This window comes from Calidris pugnax, unplaced genomic scaffold (assembly GCF_001431845.1).
Source record: "Calidris pugnax isolate Ruff unplaced genomic scaffold, ASM143184v1 scaffold211, whole genome shotgun sequence".
NCBI classification, from domain to species: Eukaryota; Metazoa; Chordata; class Aves; order Charadriiformes; family Scolopacidae; genus Calidris; species Calidris pugnax.
The window spans coordinates 9,358,434-9,381,330 of NW_015091083.1; the positions used below are offsets into that span (position 1 = coordinate 9,358,434).

General features: G+C 43.9%; 2 protein-coding genes and 1 long non-coding RNA gene across 4 annotated transcripts in view; 2 read left to right on the top strand and 1 right to left on the bottom strand.

Moving 5' to 3' along the window:
* The window catches only part of TDRD9 (tudor domain containing 9), a 54,293-nt gene extending 47,731 nt beyond the window's left edge, over positions 1–6,562 (top strand). Inside the window, exons 33-35 of the mRNA XM_014957463.1 lie at positions 1,125–1,234; positions 4,650–4,722; positions 6,083–6,562. Coding sequence (XP_014812949.1) covers positions 1,125–1,234; positions 4,650–4,722; positions 6,083–6,178 — 279 coding nt within the window. The 3' untranslated portion in view covers positions 6,179–6,562. The remainder of the gene's footprint in view (positions 1–1,124; positions 1,235–4,649; positions 4,723–6,082) is intronic.
* A 1,041-nt stretch (positions 6,563–7,603) lies between these two features.
* Positions 7,604–20,831, bottom strand: LOC106897092. Of its 2 annotated transcripts, none has more exons than XR_001413716.1 (3): positions 20,751–20,831; positions 15,784–16,046; positions 7,604–7,747 (listed from the first exon to the last, which is right to left on the bottom strand). It is a non-coding gene; the product is annotated as an uncharacterized LOC106897092 (long non-coding RNA). The 2 variants fall into 2 exon arrangements; XR_001413715.1 differs by having other exon boundaries at positions 15,784–16,537; positions 20,751–20,827.
* A 100-nt stretch (positions 20,832–20,931) lies between these two features.
* The window catches only part of ASPG (asparaginase), a 49,880-nt gene continuing 47,914 nt past the window's right edge, over positions 20,932–22,897 (top strand). The window contains exon 1 of the mRNA XM_014957402.1: positions 20,932–21,162. Coding sequence (XP_014812888.1) covers positions 20,970–21,162 — 193 coding nt within the window. The 5' untranslated portion in view covers positions 20,932–20,969. The remainder of the gene's footprint in view (positions 21,163–22,897) is intronic.

Here is a 22,897-nt window from a genome sequence, read left to right on the forward strand (position 1 = left end):
TACACTCCGTTATGCAGGACAGGAAGCTGTATTTGACCCGTGCGTCAGATTTGACGTGTGCTTTTAGACAGTGAAGGGCCTGACGTGCCCTGATTAGTTCTGTGTATGGAGCAGGGACAGAAGGTGATGACCAGTGGTTTCTAGAGGCTTTCTAAGGACGCAGTGGACATGCTGGTGTGGGTATCTGTGAGCTGTTGCTTTCTGAAAGCACTGCCTTGGTGTGTGTCATGTCTGTATTCACGACACTGTAGCCAAAATGGTGACAACAAGTTGTTATATATGGACAGATACAGAAAATCCTTAAAAGTTTTAGAGAAGGAATTCTGTGTTTGGGGAAAAAATCCCACAAGTGGTAGCCTGTATATTTTATGTCATTCCTGAGTAAACTCAAAGATTGTGATATCAAGTGGCTGAACATGAACATTTTTGACCAGCAGAGATGGATCTGGAGGAGCTTTTACAGAAGGAATTCTGTGTTTGGGGAAAAAAATCCCACAAGTGGTAGCCTGTATGTTTTATGTAATTCCTGAGTAACCCCAAAGATTGTGATATCAAGTGGCTGAACGTGAACGTTTTTGACCAGCAGAGATGGATCTGGAGGAGGAAATGTTTCTAAAGCTTCAGATGTTTTTGCTTATGGTAATAATATTCCAGTTGAAGTTCAGTGGTAAGGGTGCCATCTTCATATCAGTATAACATAATAGATAATTACTGCTGATTTAGTGCTTTATAGTCTCTCACTGGTATTTTTACAGATAAACATCCTAAGCCAAAATGGTGACAACAAGTTGTTATATATGGACAGATACAGAAAATCCTTAAAAGTTTTAGAGAAGGAATTCTGTGTTTGGGGAAAAAATCCCACAAGTGGTAGCCTGTATATTTTATGTCATTCCTGAGTAAACTCAAAGATTGTGATATCAAGTGGCTGAACATGAACATTTTTGACCAGCAGAGATGGATCTGGAGGAGGAAATGTTTCTAAAGCTTCAGATGTTTTTGCTTATGGTAATAATATTCCAGTTGAAGTTCAGTGGTAAGGGTGCCATCTTCATATCAGTATAACATAATAGATAATTACTGCTGATTTAGTGCTTTATAGTCTCTCACTGGTATTTTTACAGATAAACATCCTAAGGACAGCCATTAATGAGCTGCTCTGTGAATGTGCAGAGTCTTCTGGACAAGAGAGAATGACTCAGCTGCAGAAAAACATTCGTCAGAAACTTCTATGGTAATAATTTTGTAGAAATAAGATCTTCTGTTTCACAGTCTCAGCAAAAATAAAATAAATGATTGCTTGAAGCACAGCTCAGATTAGGCTTTGGGGAAATAATATATGTTCTCATGTAATGATGCATTTCATTTACTTTGTTTATTTATAAAGCAGTATACTCAACAGCTTAGGACTTCCTGTGGAAGCACTGGTTCTTCAGGGGAAGCCTGATCACTTAAGAGTCATAAATCCTAGACTGTAAAACCTGTTCTGCAGGAACCTGTTCTCCTGTGTCTTTGCTTTGTGCACCCAGGACAAAGCTAATGAAGTCCTAAGAGGGCAGAAGGATTTAGAATTCTTTCTCCCTATATATTAAATTTGAATTGTGTGTGCTGCCTTTCCTCCCTTAACAGACCCATGGAGGGAAAATGCCTTTTTTTTCCAGCAGCCCCCCTGCTTCTTGTCACTGAAAGAGCGGTTCTGAAAGGGCTGCGGTGAGTCAGTGCTGCCAGTCTGGAGGATGTTTTCAGCTTGCAGCCTGTGGGAAGCATTCCAGGGAGACAGTTCAATGAAGTATCTCTGTGACAGCTCCTTGTAATGCCTGTCACTGCTGAGCGTGCTGTGGAAGGTCTTCTCTTGTTTGTAAATGTAGCGTGTTTCAGTGTTGGCTGTATCATCGGTGGACGTTCTCTTCCTTCCCTACCCCTGTCTGCACTCAACAGATTTGAGTCACCATCCCTGAATGTGTTGTTTAGATGTGGTGTTGGGGGATATGGTGTAGGGGAGAACTTTGTAGAGTTGGACTCCATGATCCCAAGGGTCTTTCCAACCTGAATGAATCTGTGATTTCAGAAGGAGCTCTGGCTCAGCTGTGAGTTAAGAGTTCCGTTGTGCTCTCTGCTCTTGGCCTTGTCTCTAGGAAGTGTGACCTTTGGTGAACAGGGCTCTTCTAAAGTCACTGTGTGCTGGAGTGAGGCATTTCCTCATGCTGATAAAGATCAGAAGCTTTTAAGCTTTGCTGCCCTTACCCTGGGTTATCAAAGGGATTATCAGAGCAGCTGTTTATGCTGAGTTTTCAGGTGTTTCTTGTTTTTAAATGAACCTGCTCAGCTGATTTTTTTTCCCAGCTGTGAAAAAATTATTGCATTGCCTTTAGTTGAAGGCAAGTACCTACGCTTCTTATTTCCAACACTTGAAAGAAAATAGTGTGGTGCATTTTCTAATAAATTAAAAAGTGCTGGGGGGGGGGGGGTCAGCCTTACTTTTTGAGGCACTGGAAATGAAATTAAAAGAGCAGGAACAGTTGCCAGAAGATTGTGTGTACATCCAGAAAGCGGTGTCACAGCTTCAGAGAGGTGTTACCTCGGAGATGGACGCTGCTTGGGCTTCTGAGTAAAGGAGCATCAGTGAAAAAAGACGGGAAACTATTCTCCTTTCACTTTTGCAAAACTCTTGGTAAAATGCCAGCTGTCGAGCGTGCTGTTGATGCAGGATTTAATGTCCTGTTTGTGTCCAAGTACCTCAGGGCAGCCGGTGTCTGCGTTGCCTTCGGACGCTGCCAGGTGGTAGCACCGTGGTGTTCGCTGAATGGAGGCAGCTTCTGTGATTCACGTGGTAATAAGTGTGGGGAGAAGCCCAGGAAAATGGATAAGTAGAAAAAAAGCAAAACCCCAAAACCTCTCTGGAGGTGACTGAGCATAACAGGAGCTCGTACTTGGACATCAACGCTTCAGTATAATATTGAACAATAGATAACGCACCAATATGCAAAATTCAAGGCACAAAAATGTCACCGCTATTTCTTCAGACATATTTAAATACTCTCTACTGTTTTGGCACCTTTTTTGGGTGGATTGTTCAGAGATTCAACCCAGTGGGAGGGGAAGGAGCATCCTGTGCAGCGTCGACGTCTTCTCGGGCTCAGGCACCACTGGCTGCCCGATTCAATCATTCTCATCAGCCTTCCAAGGCTTTTTTCCTTAAGGATTGTATACCTTTCTGTGGTAGCATTTTCTCTCTGGAAATCTTTGTGATTTTACTGATTCTGTTAACTCTTGGTAAAATGCCAGCTGTGGAGCGTGCTGTTGATGCGGGATTTAATGTCCTGTTTGTGTCCAAGTACCTCAGGGCAGCCGGTGTCTGCGCTGCCTTTGGACACTGCCAGGTGGTAGCACCGTGGTGTTCACTGAATGGAGATGGCTTCTGTGATTCACGCGGTAATAAGTGTGGGGAGAAGCCCAGGAAAGTGGGGTTTTGCTTTTTTTCTGCTTATCCAAAACCTCTCTGGAGGTGACTGAGCATAACAGGAGCTCGTACTTGGACATCAACGCTTCAGTATAACATTGAACAATAGATAACGCACCAATATGCAAAATTCAAGGCACAAAAATGTCACCGCTATTTCTTCAGACATATTTAAATACTCTCTACTGTTTTGGCACCTTTTTTGGGTGGATTGTTCAGAGATTCAACCCAGTGGGAGGGGAAGGAGCATCCTGTGCAGCGTCGACGTCTTCTCGGGCTCAGGCACCACTGGCTGCCTGATTCAATCATTCTCATCAGCCTTCCAAGGCTTTTTTCCTTAAGGATTTTATACCTTTCTGTGGTAGCATTTTCTCTCTGGAAATCTTTGTGATTTTACTGATTCTGTTCCAACAATCCTCCAGCTCATTTTTCTAATTTTATTTGGGTTTTTTAATTTATTTACCTTTTTCAGGAGAGACAATCTGGTTATTGTCATGATGTTTTTTCCTTTGTGTAAAAACTTCAGTGGTTTTGAATATTTTTTTTCTGATTATACTTTAGTTTATGTCTTGGAAAAAACCTAAATTTTTATTCATAAGAGTAAATATGTAAAAATTTAGCCTGAACAGTCTTTTATAACTTTTTTCCATTTTTTTGAAAGCTAATTGTATTTACAACATGTCACCACTACTTAAGACTAAAATGAGTGTTTGAAAAACACATCTAGACAGAATTAATTAAAGTCTACTACTGTTGTACTTTGCACAGCTTGAGGAAATAACTGGAGCAGACAGACAATCTATAGTAATTGAGTTGTCATGCAAAACAAAATACCCTAAAAATAGCTGTATTATACATTCTAGTGAATAAGCGTGCAGAAATCCTATGGAATAAAGGACAGCTGAAATTCTAGTACTTTGTGTATCAAAATGCACTTTCTTTCAAAGAAAATAAGGATTTTTTTTTTAAATTTAAAATGTCCTTGTGAAAATTTGTATTTTGACTTCTTATAGTAGAGAGGCAAAGTACAGACATGAACAAATCAGACTAGATTAGCAAGTACATTTAAGATTCCCTTCAGCACAGCCACCTCCTAACTGCCCAGCTGTATCCAATATAGCAACTCCTTTCTATTTATAATAAATCCAATGCAAGTGTATTTATTAAGGCTGTTTTTGTATCATTTCAGTTTAATCTGCAGACCAAAACCTCGAGATATAATTGTTCCTACATGGTATAAGAAGCCATATGCGTGGAATCAGGTAAAGTTAAAATTTTAATTCTTCTTTGTATTAAGCAGCTGTGCCCTAAAAGAAAATTGTATGTTCTTCTTGTTTAGGATTAAGCCAATACAAGTGTATTTATTAAGGCTGTTTTTATATCATTTCAGTTTAATCTGCAGACCAAAACCTCGAGATATAATTGTTCCTACATGGTATAAGAAGCCATATGCGTGGAATCAGGTAAAGGGATCAACTTTTTGTTTTTTGTAGAGTGTTTAGTTTGGGTGGTTTGCTTTGTTTTTTAGTTCTGTAGATACAAATATTTAGCCTTTTCAAACAGAACATTCCATGATTTTTAAGTTGAGAGATTGTAAAGTCAACTTTCCATTTGTTTGAAGTTAAAATTTTATATTCTTTGTATTAAGCAGCTGTGCCCTAAAAGAAAATGATATGATGTTCTTGTTTAGGATTTATCTGAATGCTGTGCATTTTAGTTTTGGTTTGGGCTGCTGTGCTTTCACCTGGCTTTGCCCTTTTAAACAGATAGAAATGGGGCTTGTGTTAAAATGAATGTGCTGGGATGACATAAAGGGCAGTTTTCTTGAAATCAAGGAGGGTTTTGTAAAGCTGAAGAGTCTGCCTTCCTGCTCTGTTAGAAATCTTAACCTTTCTTTCTGTAAGAGCCTCTGCAGGCAACTAGATTTCTTGGATTTCCTGTGTTTCCTTAACTAAAAGGGAACAAGGAATTAGCGAGTGCAGCAGGAGGATTTCTACAGGCGTCCTCCCTGTGCATCTCCCACCCCGAGGCACATAAATGGGGGTTTAGGTCTCTCCTTGTGAAGATTGACAACACTGAGAGAGCACCAAGGGCACACGTTTCTAGTGGGCATTCACTGAGGGGTTAGAGTGTGTCGAGTTATATTGCCTTAAGCCAGAGTGATTCTATTTTCATATTTCAAATGCAGTTATCCTCGGTATTATGAAGATAATATTGGTGTTTAGCTTTTTTTATAACAAGTCAGTTTGCAAGCCTTGTTTTCTCCATTATGTCTGAAGAATCTCAGGATGTCTTTCTTAAATCATCACGTAAAATGCTTTGGAATTGATTGTGGAATATTATTCTGAGATACACAGAATTTTATAGTACTGGTGGTGATGCTGAGATGTGGAACTGAAATGCCTGTACGATGTCAAACTGTCAGAGCTCTTCCTTAACATTGTTCTACAGGATACAGAATTTTATATAGTGCTGGCGGTGATGCTGAGATGTGTGCTGTGGGACTGAAATGCCTGTACAATGTCAGACTGCCAGAGCTCTTCCTTAACATTGTTCTACAGGAAAACAGTATTCAGGATGCAATCAATGCCTTCTGACTTCTGTCCTGCTTCTTTTGATCAGGTGGATTCTCAGTGCATCGTTCACCAGTCAGAAGGGCAGCACAAAGGAGGAAATGATCTTTATCAGCTACACAAGCTCATTTTCTTGAACGCTTAAGTATTTCTAGAAGTCTTTCAGAGGAAGAGGCATTACAACGAGCCTAAAAATTACTTTTTGCTTTCTCTGTAACAGTTGGGTGTTTGTTTTGCAAGACTGTTCCGTAAGATTAGTCTAAGTGTGCTAAAATACAGTTTGGAATATGTTAATGCTTTTTTTTAAAAAAAAGTGAAGGTTTGCTGACCTAGAGCAGATGAGTTTATCCATAAAACAAACTGACTTAAAGCAGGATGCAATTTTCATTTTCATAATACTTCTGAGCAGGTTTATCACAAGGTACCTGGAAGACGAAGCAAATCTAGGTGTAGTTGTTCATTTTCTGTCTAAAAGCTCGTTAAGCCCTGGGGCATGATTTTTTCATCTTTAAATGCAAGTTGCATTTTCCTGTTCTCTTTGTCATTAGATTAAAAAAAAAAACACCAACGTTAAAACAAAGGTGTTTGGGGTTTTTCTTAACCAAAAGCTAGAGGTCAAAGGAAACTGATGATCTAGATTATGTTCTGATATAAAATACAACTTCCAAGTACTGGATACAATTTTTTCATTAAAGCAAAATAGAATACAGGATTTCACACAGCAAAATGTAATCCATGATTTCTTTTCCTAGATGGCAGAAGAATGCTTTGGAATTACTGATCTGTAGTACCTTTGTTTCATCCTTTCATTTTTACCCACGAGATCTCTAGTCCTAAAAATGAGGTCAGTGGTTTCAGAATAAAATGCAGAAATGAAATAAATTGTATTTGTCTCTTCTGTTGTGCGGTCGTGTTTAATAAAAGCTAAATTTAGTTATTAATGGTATGTGACTGCATTCATGGAATACATGAATACAAAAACAGTCTATGAAAAAGTATTAATCTTCTCACTGTTCACTCAGTGATTTGAAGAACATGTAATATCCAGTCATCCCCTGAAGGACGGACAGAATCTATAGTAACCATTATAAAAGTGGCAGATTTGGGGAGAATAACGGGATGCTTAAACTAAGAAATTATTTAAAGTTGTATTTAAACTGAAGGGCAACAATCTAACAGGCAATTTCAGTGGCTTGTAATCAATACTTCCTTAGATCCATTTCACTACTCCTTGTGAATCATAAAACATCAAATTTTATATAGTGAGAGAGGTGAAACAGAAAAATTGTATCTCAAGTGGCTTAGACAATACTATTTCTCACCCGAGTGTTGTCTGCAAATGAAGGGCTGCAGTTAAACACCTTTGGGGCAAATGAAACGGGCAGAATATTCAGTCTTTGCTTTGCCTAGAAATGATGGGAATTCCTGCAGGAAAAGGTAAGTTGGCAATACCAGGAGGCACGATACAAAGAATGTAACTTATCCTGATTCCTCATAACCAGCACTGAAATTGAGTTGAGAGGAAGAGACTTTGCATTTTATTTTTTTTATTATTATTATGAATTCTGTGGCGAAGGTGTCCCGGTCTGTCCGTGTGCCTGTGCTGCCATCTGCTGGGCGGTCGCTGAGGTGCTGCCTGGTCCCTTCTGAGCTGCTCCCTGTTGTCCTGCTTTCAGTAGAAGAGGAGGTGCTTTCACTAAAGAGGCAGATTATCCTTGAGGGAAACAGAATATTTTACAAGTTATCCTTGCTGGGAAATTTTAAATTTATTGCCAGATGAAAATGCAGTACTAAAGTTTATAAAGCAGCAGTTGTATTTTATTGTTTGATTTAGGTTTCAACAGCGTTGCAAAGTTGCTTAAACAAGTTTAAGGCAAACAGCTTCAGGATTTCTCCCTTCAGGGTTAATAGTGTGTAGCACTAGAGACAGAAGTACCATCAAACAGCGGTGTCTTTGCGTGGCTACGGACCTGATCCCACGCAGCCTCCTGCCTCTCGGGGGTCACCTCCTTAAGAAAAAGGCCATGGCTGCTTGTCACGATTCCCTTTATCTCCAGGTGCTTCCAACATCTAACATAACTTGTGCCTAACTCTGATGTGCCCAGAATGAGAACTTTGTGAGACAAAGGATTGTTCAAACGCTCACACGCATCATGGTCCGAGTGAAAAGAATTGCCTTGGAGAAACCACAGATGGGCTGCAGCTCACTGAGGGTGAGAATGTCCTCTAGAACTGAGATTTGCAGAGAAGTCCTATAATCTTGGGAAAGAAAAAACCTTGTGTGCAACCTGTAGTGAGATGTATGAACATGACAGCTAAGAACTGTCATAAAAGCAATTCCAGCAAATTGTCTTCCCGCAGTTATCTTGGAAGCTCAGGTGAACCTTTGTTAATGTTGGTTCACAATAGTCATGGTGTTTGTCTACCTATAGCATCCATCAAAAATAATGAAGCTCTTAAGAAATCTCCAGAGGGTCATCTCCTTAACTTCTTAAGCTCAGAGCTCAAGAATGGTCCATTCCAGTGAGCAGAAAACCAAGCAGATGTAGACGAGGCATATGTGGATGAACCAGGAACTCCAGACAAAAGTCAAGCATAAGAAGGACGAGTGCAAGAGGTGGAAGAAGGGCATCAAGAAAGGCTTCTCCAGGTACATCAGCAGCAAAAGGGTGACTAAGGAAAACATGGGTGGCTGCTGGATGGCAGGACACCTGGTGACAGAGGACATGGCAAAAGCTGATGATGCCACCTTTGCCTCAAGGCTTTACTGGTAATACTTTTTCAGGGGGATCCCAGGCACCTGAGACCTATGAGAAGGTGTGGGCCCAGGAAGAGTTAATCTTACTGGAGAAGGACCAGGTTAGGAAAAATTGAAATATACCAGATACTGACGAGTCCCTGGGACCTGATGGGAGGGAGGGAGGGATGGACCTGATGACCACAAGCACCGGGGGGAGCTGGCTGATGCTATTTGAGGGGACTTGATAATCTTCAAAAAGTCATGGCAACAAGGGAAAGGGTCCTGGGAAGTGGAAGAAAGCAAATGTCACTTCCACCTTCAAGAAAAGGGAGGGGGAGGAGAAGGGGAGCTCAAGGCTGGTCAGCCTCACCTTAGTCCCTGGGAAAGTGGTGCAGCAACCAAACCTGGAAGCCATTTCCAGATGTATGAAGGTCAAAAAGGCAATTAGGAGCGGTCACCACAGATTTATCACACTTGATAACCTGATAGCCTGCTGTGACTGGATGACTGGCTCACTGGAGAGGGGAGAGCAGTAGATGTTTGTCGTGACTTTAACGTGGCTTCCAACACCGTCCCTCATTACATCCCAACAAAGTGATAATGTATGGGCTGGGTAAATGGACAGTGAGGGGGGCTGGACGGGTTGTCACCAGCAGCAGGATCTCCAGCTGGAGTCTGGTCACCAGTTATGTACCCCAGGGGTTGATAATGACACCAATACCACTTAACATCTTCATTAATGAGGTGGATGATGGGACAGAGTGCACCCTCAGCAAACTGGAAGACAACATGAAACTCAGACGGTTGTGCCACCGTGCAGAGGGACGAGGGGTAATGGTTTTAAACTGAAAGAGGGGAGATTTAGATCAGATCTCAGGAAGAAATTCTTTCCTGTGAGGGTGGTGAGACACTGGAACAGGTTGCCCAGGGAAGTTGTGGCTGCCCCATCCCTGGAGGGGTTCAAGGCCAGGCTGGATGGGGCTTGGAGCAACCTGGTCTGGTGGGAGGTGTCCCTGCCCATGGCAGGGGGGTGGAACTCAATGATCTTTAAGGTCCCTTCATCCCAAACCATACTATGGTTCTATGACCTGGAGGGCCCTGGACAGGCTGAGGAAATGAGCCAGTCACCAGAAATCTTTTGGAGTTCAACACGGAGAATTAAATTCTAAATCAAACTAGTAGCTCCTTAAATTGCTCAGAAGAAAAGGTATTTTAAAAAGCAATAATCACAGTAGCTAATCTCATTCAATGTATAATTTCACATGTAATGCTGACCCACTGTAACACTTAGAGCTGCCCTTACTGGAGCTTAAGGCAGGTAAACTAACTCTCTGATAGGTTCTAGCTGCATCCTGTTTTCTGTTAATGTCCTAACACACTTCATGGTTTGAACAAAATCCTGAGGAGATACCTTATCAGAATTCTCTAATCAAGACATTAGGTCTTTGGACTGGAAAAAACCAAGCACCATTCTACTTGAAATTCTCGACTAAATTATTAATTTGTTGTTTAAATATTTTTCTTAGGGCATTCACATGCCAATTAATACAACTCACAGGCAGGATTCATTATCTTACTGAGTTCAGCTATCTAAGAGACAGGCATTAAGCCTCAACTAATTAGTTTAATAATTAGTAGTTAATAAGTTAATAGTAACCACAATTTCCTGAGAGGCGTAGCATACATCCAGCATTCACAATGGCTAAAAATATACTTAAGGGGTTGGTTGGTTTGTTTTGAGTTTGTTTTTTTTAAGTTCTGCTGTGTTTGACAGAGAGTACCTGGGTGAGAGTACAGGCTGTGCCCTCAGTTCCTGCAGCTCCACACGTCACCGGTTTTGGTGACAAAGGGACACAAGGATGGGAAGCAGGTGCTAGTGGTTGCACACAAATGCTGGAGTGATGACCAGGCTGGAGAAACTTTCATGTGGGGCTGTGCAAGCTTAACTCCCCTGTCTTTGAGGGGTGGAGGTGACAATAGCATTGAGGTGTTTCCAGGTAGTGGTGAATCCACAGGAATCACATGTTCTGCCATAAGTGTCAAGTCTCAGAGAAACAGTAATTCTGAAAGCATCAGTGCAAACACCAAAAAAAATCCTGCTATGACCCGAAATGCTGGCAGAACAGGTAGGTGGAGTGCTCTACAAAAGGAGCTGCTCATCTCTAGGGTTTTTCTCAGGCTTCGGGTTGTTAATCCTTGCCTGTCTCTATTAGTTCTGCCAGAAAAGCTGAAGGGTTGGGCTCCCCACAGCACCAATCACCGTTTGGAGAACAGGGAAGTGACAAGTTGAAACTGTCTGTACCAACCAAGGCACTGGGCAGGGCTGGGGGCGTTTGGCCAAGAAACTGTCCTGTCTCAGCCTCGGAAGTGGTAACTCTAGAAGAATCGCAGATGACACAAAAGATGCCAATCCAGACATGGCAAGTCTAGAGCAGCCCTCGGATGACTCAGGAAGAAGTATCCCACCTCGATGATTTTTGGGGGGTTGTCTTCTGTCACCTCACCTTGCAGACGTTCCTTCTCCCTGCTCTGGGGAAATCACTTCCAAGGAACTGACCGAGAGGCGTTGTTCCTTTTCTTCTATTCATAGTTGTCTTAATTGCACCACTCTTGCTATGTTTTTTCTTGTGTTCATTATGCTGGTTTAGTAGTTTCTCTGCTCATCAATCCTGCATTCTGTTCAAACACAGTCAAAATGCCAACATAAATAACTGGATGGTACTGGCTGTGTTTAAGTTACAATAACAATTATTAGAGCAATATGACAGTCATCACACCAACGTGTTACTAACCACACTGTGTGTGCGTGTGAACTGTGGAAATTCATCTTTCTCCAGAGTTTAAGCTCAATTTCATTTCAGTAAGTCTGTTTTCCCTTATTGTTGCTTTAAGGCTGACTTGGCCTTGTTTGTTTAGCAAGTCATTTTTCAACCTTATTGTACCTCAGAAATTCTCTGGAAAACCACACTATTTCTAATGTTTATGTTCTGACAGAGATGACATCTCGCTGTTTGTTACTGCCCTTTCTACAGAGACCAAAGAGAGGAAGCAAGAACCAGGAGTTGGTGCGTTGTCAAAGGGGGTTCCCTTTCTCTCTGGGGAAGTGTTCTGGGGAAGTGCTGTCCTGCTTCGAGGTGAAAGAGAAGCAATTTTCTGTTCAGTAATTTTAATTTTCAGCTAAGCCTCTTCTAAGTAACTGAACTCTCTGGAATTTAGGGCATATTTTTAAGACTCCTGTCCGCTTCCAGAGGGGTAAGACCTGATTGTTTCTGTTTTATGCCAAGGAATGGTGTGCAGAGAGGCTCTTGCTTACACTCACTGCTATAACCACCAAGGTCAGCAAACTTTGTTACGCGCCCCATTAGAGGGTTGGAAGCGGAAAAGCAGAGGGGTTGCACCTGTGGGGACAGGACAGGTGACCCAAAACTGACTCCCAGGGTATTCCATCCCATCTGCATCATCCTCTGTACAAAAGCTGAGGGATCAAAGGGTCAGCTCTGTTTTTCCAATGACTGGGAGATCTGTCGTGGATTGGGCCTGACTGGCCACTGAAACAAAAGACAAATTCACAATTCCTTGTTTTGTTGAGGGTTAGAAAGAACCATCCTACCCTTCTTAGGGGCCTCTCAAGTATTGCACTTTAAAAACCAGCTGGCTTCTAGATTGGCTGGAGCTCTTCACAATTACGTTTAATAGCAACAGCTGGGGTGCTTGTAACAGATGGGCTAGATGATCTGAAAGCTCACTTCCAACCTATGATTCTACAGTCCTCAATAGTGGATATGTCTAGTTGGAATTGAATCTTTTATGATGATTGTTATTATTATTTGATATTTAACTTGCCACTGACCCTGCACTTGGCCTTGTTGAACCTCATGAGGTTCACATGGGCCCCCTTTTCAAGCCTGTCCAGGTCCCTCTGGATGGCATCCTGTCCCTCAGGCGTGCCAACTGCCTCACTCAGCTTGGTGTCCTCCACAAACTTGTTGAAGGTTCACTCAATCCAGGTGTAACTGATGAAGATACTGAACAGTACTGGTCCCAGTACAGATCTTTGGAAGCTCCCAAGTATCACAGACTGTGTTTCCCTGTGCGTTATTCCTCATCCTCTAGCACTGGCATCCTATGGAGGGTCTCTAGTAATTAGCTTCAGCGCCTATTCTAATTTAAGGACTTGCTATCAGCAGCATCACTGTTCAGTTACTGATTATGCAGTCTAGGTTTTAACCACTAACAGACCAAAAAAAAAAAAAAGAGAGCTTTGTAAGTGTTGAAATATTGCTGGCAGCTGTACTTTTCCTTTTTTAAACACAGGAACCCAGGGAGAAAGTTACCCCTGCGTGTTTTATCCTCTGTTTAGGAAGAAAACAAAATGAAGTGAAACATTTACAAATTCTCTGTGGAGTGCCTGAAGACTTAATACAGGAGAGACAAAGGAAACCATCATGGTGTGTTTGTGGAACAGCTGGGGCTCATCGTTCCAACCAGCAAGGAGAGGAGACAAGTTTTGTGAGTGTTGCATGAAAAGGTCATGAACTCACCCAGCCAGGAGAGAAGAGGTTTTGATTGTGGTTTTTGGAGGAGAAAGCAGTCTCTGCATTTTTTGAAGGGTGTGAGGAAATGGATACCTGCATTTGAAGCATATTGTTTACCTTCCCCTAAACCAAGTGGTCCCACAGGATCAAAGAGCTCTCCCAGCGGAGGGAGCGACCACCGTACCCTGCTTCCCCAAGGGATTTAAGCCATTGCACCTCCCAGACCAGTCATTTCTGGAGCCTGAGTAAAAGCTAAATACAGGAGCATGACTCAGAGATGAGAGAAACACCCACCCATGGGGCTGTGCTTGGTGCTCAAGAAAACAGCCATCTATCCTTCTCCAGATTCACCAGATAATCTCAGAGGTTGCCTCTCCCCTCAATGCTCCTTTGGAGGATTAATATATAGCCTTCCCCTTCCTCAGATATATCCTCTTTGCCTCAGGTTTCTTTCATTTATTAGCCTCTCTGGAGTTTCATCTGCTTTTCTCCAGGTTCTTTTACAGAAAGGAAACTCCAAATTAAACTACAGATTGACGGTGGGATTTTTTGCCCCAGGCAAAAAGCCCCCAGTTACTATGGCCCTTAAACATGTGCTAATTATTTTCCAAAATCAGTATAATTCCTGTTACAGTCTATGCCAATACTTCTGTCCTGGTTTAAACTGTTGTTCTATAATTTATCCCAATTATAATTTATCCCAGTTCAGCAGTTTCAAAGACCAACCCAGGTGTCTCCAGAGCAATAGTTCTAAATTCATCCAGAGGCTCCCCTTTCCCCATCTGCATTCAGGTGAAGGACAGCTACTTCATATTCAATAAAATAAAATTAGGCGGGGAAAAAAAAAAAAAAAACCCCTGAAAATCTCACTATTGATTACACACAATGCTGTTTTTAATTTCCAGAGATTATATGACTTGTCCACAAATCTCAGTTCTAGAGGAAGGTCTCACCTTTGGTAAGCTGCAAGCTGCAGCCCGGCTGCGGTTTCTCTGAGGCAATTCTTTTCACTCGGCCCATGATGTGGGTGAGTGTTTGAACAATCCTCTGTCTCACAAAGTTCTCATTCTGGGCAGGTCGGAGTTCTGCACAAGCGAGGTGGCTTGTGTAAATAAACCTGAGACATCTGATCACAGGTTGAGGCAGAACCTGCTGTGACTGCACACATTGTGCTCGGTGAAGTCACCGTAGGGTAAGGTCTCTGTCCCTTCCTTCTTCAAATCCCATCTCCTGCCTTCCTCTTCCTGTCAACTCTCTCTGCACTGTAAACAAAAGCTCCTGTAAAATCCATGAGCGAGCTTGAGAAAGAGGTAGCTCAGCTGCCCACAGCAGCACAACTGTGCTAGAAAAAATCAACATTTCGAAAGTCACTACAAGCACTCAACCTGTGCCTCTGAGAATCACCTACAGTTTAAAAAGGACAGTCCTGTTTGCTTTGGAAATAAATCACTTCACATCATTGACACCTGCACTCTCTGTTTCCTACACTTCCCACTCACTGCAGAAAACCATTTGGCAAGTGTCCTCAGTCTCCACAGGAACCCGCGGGGCTCATTCAAACCACCCACAGCCCAATCGACACCCTTTTTGGGGCAGGCAGTGTGAAAATCCCCACTTTGCTTTGTGCCCAGCGTGGAATATACTGTGAGTATATTAAAGGCTGGTGCAAATCCTCTCAATTCCCCGCGTCAAACATCCTCTTCTCTTTCATGATGTAAAAGGGTTCGTCGTAACAACGTGATTCTACTGAAACACCTGCAGAGCAAGTGCTCTCAAGGACTATGGAGCATCAATTTAGGAACCAGAGATAACCTTTCCCTAACCCTTTGGCAGCCTCTGTGCACTGGGGAGTAACAGCTGCTGGAGCTCACAGAAATATGATTTTAGGTCAACCACACTTTGAAAAGAACTAAACATGGAAGCTGGAACCAGGTAGAAGTCTGGGCTCCATCTGCCCCACAACAGTCTCTCTGGCAGATCCTTTTCTGCACTGCATCTCCCTCATCAACTGCTACTAAAAAGCTTTACAGGTGCCCCTTAGATACAGAATCCCCTCTGCTATCTTCATTTTTCATCGTTTTCCCTGTATTCAAAAACTACCTTCTGCCTTCATCTACCCACTGCAGAGTGAAAAACGGTTCCACCTCCCAAAATCCCCTCCCAGGCAGATGAGATTCTCTCCCATCCCAATAAGCATAAATTATCTTGCTGAAAGTAAAATTAGTCCCCTGAAAGTCTATGGAGGAGAAGAGAAAAGCTGTTTACTTCCAGCTTTATAGATGCTTTAGCAGTGAGAAGTGATGTGTAAGAATATCCAACTATTTTCACTGTAGGGCAGTATAATAAAGGTGATTCGTGTGCTAGATATCTTCATGAAAGACACTGAAAAATATTTTTTGAGTTTAAAATGGTATAAACCAGGAAAAAATCCTTCTAAGCTGCATGCAACAAATCAATATACCGTGTATTACTTACCAGAAAAAGGGAACCCAAATGCATGAAAATCTTCCACTTACAATTTATTTTTAGGGAGAAAACTGACATGAAATTCTTTTTTTCATTAATTTGCTGATCGTGGCTAAAAAAGCCTTGTGTTGTTCTCTGAAGTATAACATTTTAGCAGTGTTCTTTGCCTGGCCGGTCCAGGGTTTGAAGGGTTTGGGCTGTTTGTTTCTTTAGCTCAGTTCCCACTTACACAAGTCTTTCCAATTCTGGTTGACTCTCAGTGCTCAGAACAACTGTAACAACATTAACCAGCAGAAAATTCAGTCATTAAACTTTTCCTTCCCAACCTTGCAGCTAAAGGTCATGTTAATAGATTGTTTGGCTGTGTCCCTGGCTGTTGGAGACCTGGAACGAACCGGGTGCAATAGCAGAAAACTCCTTCCAACCAGTGAGTGTCATTATATTCCTTCTCATGCATGAGATGCTGTTAGATACAGAATATTAAATACTACTTTCCCCTATAAAATACCCCTTTGCCGTTCTGATTCCAAAATCCCCCGCTTCAAGCTCGTAACAAATCCAGAACTCATGTCCACGAAGTCATCTAAGGCCATCATTCTTCTCTGCTTGCAAGAAAATCACTTATTTAGATGTAATCTTGCCAATGAAGTGTTCAGAGATACTTTTGTTTCTTGCAGGCTCACATAAATGAAGTGGAATGTTTTTCTTTGATACGCAGTAAGAATTAGCCACACATTTCTCATTTTTTTGAAAAAATGGTTTCCTGCAGCAGAATAAAAACGTTTGTTTATTTAGAAAGTTGTGTTTAAAGTTCATATAAAACTTGGCAGAAAACCTCTTGCTGGGCGGTTCCGTTCCTGCACTGACACAGGGGAGTGAATACTGAAAAATTACAAGCTTTTGTTCTTGATAAATGTCTACATCAAGGTGAGGGGTAACAGCTTTATTCTATTATACCCCATTAGAGAGGAGGAAAAAAAGAAATGCATTCCTTTTCCCTTCCTTTTTCCCCAGTCAGGTTCCTCCCAGGATTTGGGATTGAGGCCGCAGTTCTGTGGGCATCTTGCTCAGCGCAGGAGTTGATTTAAGACCTTCCTACCCCTCAGCCTTTTGCTTCCATCTCTATTCTTGCCACTTTTGATTTTCCAGTATAACAATTAGTGGGCTGTTGCACCAGCCTGGATCAGAAAACTGCCCCAGCTTAAAACCACTCTGCTCTTCAACCTTTTTTCTCCAGGATTATTTTTTAACCTTCGCTGATTTTGATTCATGGTTCAGCTGCACGTGAAGTGGGATATGAATGAAGAGACCAGGGTAAAGTGGGAGGTCCAAAACCTGCTTAATCAAGCACGAGGGAACCATGACTTAAAGGACAAAATGTGAAAGACTGGGGAGAGAGAGCTGAGGGGAAAGTCCAGCTGTGAAATGAAGAAAAAGAGGGAGGGAGGGAGGGAGAAGCAGCAGTGACTAAGACTACCAGGTACTTGTCTCACCAATCCAGACAGATGACTAGACCTTTTCATGAGATAGATGGTGTTGACCCCTTTGGTTTCTGAATTACTAGGAATTCCATGGATTTCTATCCAGTGAAAAAGGTGATTTTCTGATGCAGGTGCTATTCTTGCTTCCCATCACTTGAGCACAAGCTAAATTTCAGATATCCCAATAACACTGTTAATTATGGTCTGGTAAATTGTTGATGCTTAAGCCCATTGAGAGCTCTATGAGAGACATGACTTGGAATGTATTGGTGGAATTTTATATTTACACATATAAAATATCTGGGAAATACATGTTTCATGTGAACTAATTTCTAAAGAGCTCTGTATACTGAAGTCAAGTACAAATACAGTGTCATAAAGCCATCTATTTGAAACTGTGTTAATCCTCACTGATTTATCACTTCCAAAAATTCAGTATCATTATGATCGTAAACTGGGAACTGAGTCCCCAGTTTACACGTACAGACATATTTTATGCTGTGCATTGTATTAAACTTTTTGTTTGTTTGTTTTGGTAAAACAATCATCTCAAATTACTTTCTGTTTCTTATGAGCAGCAACAGTGATGGGAGCCCAGGTGACATTTTTCTTGCTCCTGCTGGACAAAGAGAAAGACCTGGGCTGGGGCAAACACATTCTGCAGATTAACAGCCAGCTGTGCAGCAGATGTTATTGGCAGGGCTTGGGCTTCTACAGCTAGAAAGCTGTCTGTGAGGAACACAGACTACCAGAGATGGGTTCCATGTGACAAAGAGGTGACAGGAGGTGGGTGAAGCCAGAGTACCTCTTTCAGGATATTTGGCAGTCTTTGGTGTTCAGAGAGAAGCTGGTGAAAGGGCATGGGAAAGGCAGCATGCTGGAAAAAGCTCATTTTTTTTTTTATTATTAATGAATTAATAGAAAGGGCCTGTTTACAACCATACTTAGAGCTATAATTGTTTTATCTCAAGCTGGGTGAACAGAAGTAGCTTCCCTGAGCTGCGAGAAGCCTTTTGGAGCAGCAACTGCTCAAAGTGAAGGGATTAAGCTAGGCTTCTACCTAATGAATTTCAGTCTAGGCATAAAAGCTTTTCTGTGGCCTTTTCGGTTCCTGGGAGAAGATGGCTTCATTTTTAAAATTGGACAGTTTTGAGAAGCCTAATGTGTTCTGCAAGGAATATGTTCCTGTGTAGAACTGTTCCCTGTGTATCAGATGGATGCGGTCACGTTCGTTGGGCTCGTTGTGTGTGTATGGAGCAATGAGTTTTTCTTCATCATGATATCTGATTGTAGACATCCTGCGGAGGTCCTGCAGTTGACCTGTGCATGAGTGGTGACTCCAGCACATCTGGGACCTATTGGACTTTCTGCACACCTACAGGTTACCTGTGCTGGGGTCATTTCCAGAGGATGGATGGTCTGTTTCTGTTTGTGTGAGCTGGGAGACAGCCAGACTCTCCCAGTATTTGTGTGTTTGCTGTCAAATAAGGTATTTCTGTGCATTTTAAACATTTCTTCCTTCTGCTTCCTCTTGCTTATTTCCTCCTACCATAGCCTCTTTTGGCTTATCAGTAGCTCATTTCAGAGACTCTTAACTGCCACTCCTTAGTGAGGTTACCCTGATCCTAATCTTTGCATCAAGTTTATGCTCAAGTTCCTCCTGGTGCCTTCAGGAAGATAAAAACCTACCCAATAAATGTAAGTAGAACTAAGTTAGATTCCCGTAGAAAGATCAGTGATTTTGGAATAGAGGAATTGCCTGGGTAATCTAGTTAGCTATCTCTATTTTCTAGATGTACCAGACTGCCAAAGGACTGGCTAATCCTGAAAGCTCCAGGTACCAAGGCTGCAGAAATGAATATTTTGGAGAATGCTTTCGGCTTCTCTGCCTTTGCAAAAATGTAGTTGTTACTTTTGGGGTCTGGCACCGTAGATGTGCGTGCCATTTCTATTGATAATCCTATAGGTAAAAACTGGTTTAGCATCACCAGGAATATGGACAATAATACTGCTGCTGTTTCTCATGGAGCACTGAAATGAGGTAGATGTGCTTGTCACGGCTTCCTAAACCTGTTTCCTCTCTGTTCTTCTCTGCATCACCAAAGACTCTAAAGTACCCCTACTTTAAAGTAGGGGTAAAATACATGGAAAAAAATCCTTTTCAGGATCAGGGCATTCAGCTCCTGGCGATAACTTGCTTTGTGCAGATACAGCCACTGACAGCAGTGGTGATCATCAGGATAAAACAGATCAAAGGCTGAAGTAGTAAGCTTTCACCTTCTTTTTATTCTCATTTCTTTCTCAGAGGTGCCAGTTACATGGATAGAGATGGTATTGTCACATGCACAACTTTTTACCGTTAGCTTGTTTTTCCCTGAGCACTTTTGGAAAGACTGTTGAAAAACACAAGCTATCCTCAACAATTGCATGTTGGATCTGACTGTATCAAGAATCATTTTGTAGTCACAGGTTTCCAGGAAAATACCCGTCCTTGAGGGTGAATGTCCTCAAAGGGACAGAAGAGCTCAAATAAAGGAATCTGTGGGCTAATGCTACCACACGAGAGGACTGTATGTGGATGCTGGATTTAACTAAGAGATCAGTCTGGACAGGTTGTGAGTTTTCAGGCTGCTGACTGTTACTTACTCCACAGCTCTCATTTTTGCTCAGAGACCTTTCCAGCAGAACCCTTATGTTCTGTATTACAGGTGTTAGCAGGCAGTACCATACCAGACTGTCCCCATTTGGCCCAGGGCTGGATGTGCAGCCTGAAGGTAAAAGCTCTTTCCTCTCGTGCAAGAAAACTTGGATGAAAACTGTGGGTCCAGATTAGGAAGCTGAAATGGGGGTTTAGGGGTCGCTGCCCAAACCATGCTTGGAGGAACGAGTCTCCTCAGAGGCCAGGTAAGCTCAAGAAGTTCCTGCCTGCTTCCTTTCTGGAAAAATCATAGATTCATAGAATGGTTTGGGTTGGAAGGCACCTTAAAGATCATCTAATTCCAACCCCCCTGCCCTGGGCAGGGACACCTCCCACCAGACCAGGTTGCTCCAAGCCCCATCCAGCCTGGCCTTGAACCCCTCCAGGGACGGGGCAGCCACAGCTTCTCTGGGCAACCTGTTCCAGTGTCTCAGAGTGAAAAATTTCTTCCTGATACCTGATCTAAACCTACCCTCCTCCAGTTTGAAGCCATTACTCCTCGTCCTGTCATTTAAAAAGAGGGGGATGATGCAGGTCTTCTCACCGGTGGTGACCCCGAGCCCTGTGTTTACCCCTTTTCTTACTTCCGGGCCTAAAAAATCACCACTGCTTGTTGCTTCTCCTTCCAAGCATGAAGGACCTTGACGCTTCCCCCCGGGGCCTGGCGCTGCCCGGCGGCCGCGGCGGTGCAAAGTACAAGGGGTGGTGCCGGCCCGGCCCTGCCCGGCCCCCCCCTCTCCCTCACCTTCCCCCCGGGGCCATGGGTCCCCCCCGCCCGCCCCCTTCCCGGTTCTTACCTCACGGCCGCCCTCAGGCCTCGAACTCCGGCCGCCGCCTCCTCACCGCCCTCTCCTCAGGGCGGGCATGGCGGCTCTCCCCGCCCCTGAGGGCAGCGCCGCGGCCCGGCCAGGCCCCACCCCGCGGCGGGGCGGGAAGGGGCGGCCCAGCGGCCGCCCTATAACTCCCCCTTCGCCGGGCTGGGCGGGAGGTAGCGGTTCCTGAGGAGCGGGACCGGGATGGAGGCGGCAGCAGCAGCAGCGGAGCAGCAGCCCCTTGCGGGGTCGCGCTCTCTGGGCAGAGCCCTGGCCGGTGGTCGCCCCCAGGAGCGCCTCGGTTGCCCCCCGGCCTCCGCCGGCGGCTCGGAGGCCAAGGCGCGGGTGCTGGTCATCAACACGGGCGGTACCATCGGCATGGTGCAGGACGACAAGGGGGAGGGGGGCTTCTGCGGGGCGGTGGCGGGGGGGACTCCCCCTCAGTGTGCGCTGCACCAACGGGCTGTTTTTGGGGGGCGGTGGGGCTGGGGGACACCCGACTTTAGCCAGCGGAGGCTCGGGGCTGCCGCTGCCCGAACCAGCAGCCGCTCTGCCCGCCGAGGGTCGTGCCTCGGCATCCCCCGGTCCCTCCCGGCCGGTGAGAAGGGGGGGTGCGCCTTCCTCTGGTCCCCTCTTCCTCCCGGCTGGCTGTTTCGGTAGCCCCGTCGGCGGGCATCCTTCTGGGCAGCGAGTCCCCCGGCTCCTTAGAGCAGGCTCTGGCAGAGGGCAACGTGTTTCCTGAAGTGTGAGTCCTTTCCTCCCTGAAAGGAAATCTCGCACTGAAAATGAAACCGGTTTAATTGTACCACTCCTACGGCGGGGGGTTTTTTTGGGTGTTTTTTTTTTTTTTTTTTAGCCCCCAAGGAGCCCCCCGTCCCAGGCTTCCTGGAGAGCATGTGCCTGGCATTCCCACTGGGAAGAGCGTGGGCTGTCGGAGGTGGTGGCCACGTCAAGGATTTTCAAGTGGTGACCTGACCTGGCAGACACATCTGATCCGAGTGTGGCAGCGTGCGTACGCCCTGCCAAGTGCCATGACAAGCAAGATCAGATGCAGCATCGGTGCTCGCCTGCCTCTGGGCAGGCTCCTGCTGCTCTCCTACCAGCTCCCAGCTTCCTTCAAGAAATCACTGAAGGGTTCTGATTCACCTTACCAAGGGAGGGTGAGACTTAAGTTGAGGAAAAGGCCAGATGTGCCAAACCCCCCTCCCACCCGCTGAAAGATGCTTAGATCCAAAGTTGAACCCTGAGATGTCTTGGCATACTACCTGCATTTTACCTGAAAGCTTTTTAGGTACCTACAGGTGTATGCTGTGTGTTGTCTGATGCCCTTAAATTTTAGCAGGTAGGTCCCTAAAATCACCTAATACCCCCCACAGACCCCTGGTTCAGAAGCTGGATGGAATGGCACCTATAGACCCTCACTCAGCAGGCACAGATCTCAGGGGATGCCAGAAACATCAGCCAATGGGGAAAACAACAGATTCCAGCCAGGTCTGACTTGCTGCAGGGCTGTGCCTTTACCAGCTTTGGTATAAGGGTAAAGAGGGTAAGGTATGGGATGTGGGGGAGAGGGAGGCAGTCCAATTTTGGTGAAAGTCTGTTCAGTTTCCTTCCTCCTTCACTTGAGAGGCGGTGAAGCATCCCAGGGCTTCCAGAGCCTGCGTCTGTCTGGGTTCAAAAGCGTGGGTACTTGTGTTCCCTCCCACAGAATTTGCAGCCCCTCTCTGAGATTCCATCTCAGCTTCTCCTCTGGTAGGATTGAAACACTTGGGGCTTTGTCTCAGAGCTTCCTAGACTAGATTGTTCTCAAATACACATCTCTCCTTCTTGGAAGACAGTGGCTGGCTGATCTGTGTTATTGTAGGGCAGGTGCTTTAAGGTGTTGTTCTGCTTTGGTTTTATGGCTGTCATCTCTGTGTTTAATCTATCAAAGTTGTAAAAAAAACAAGTATATTTCAAATGACATGTGGTGACTTTCCTCTCTCTGACTGCATTATTTATACTAAAATAATATCCTACTTATATTGTTTCAGCTTCCCAAACACCTTTTCCAAGCAAATAAATTAAAATCACATGTCTAATTCTTTCATAAATGAACTCCATAACCTCTTCTCATCTTGTATGCTTTCCCC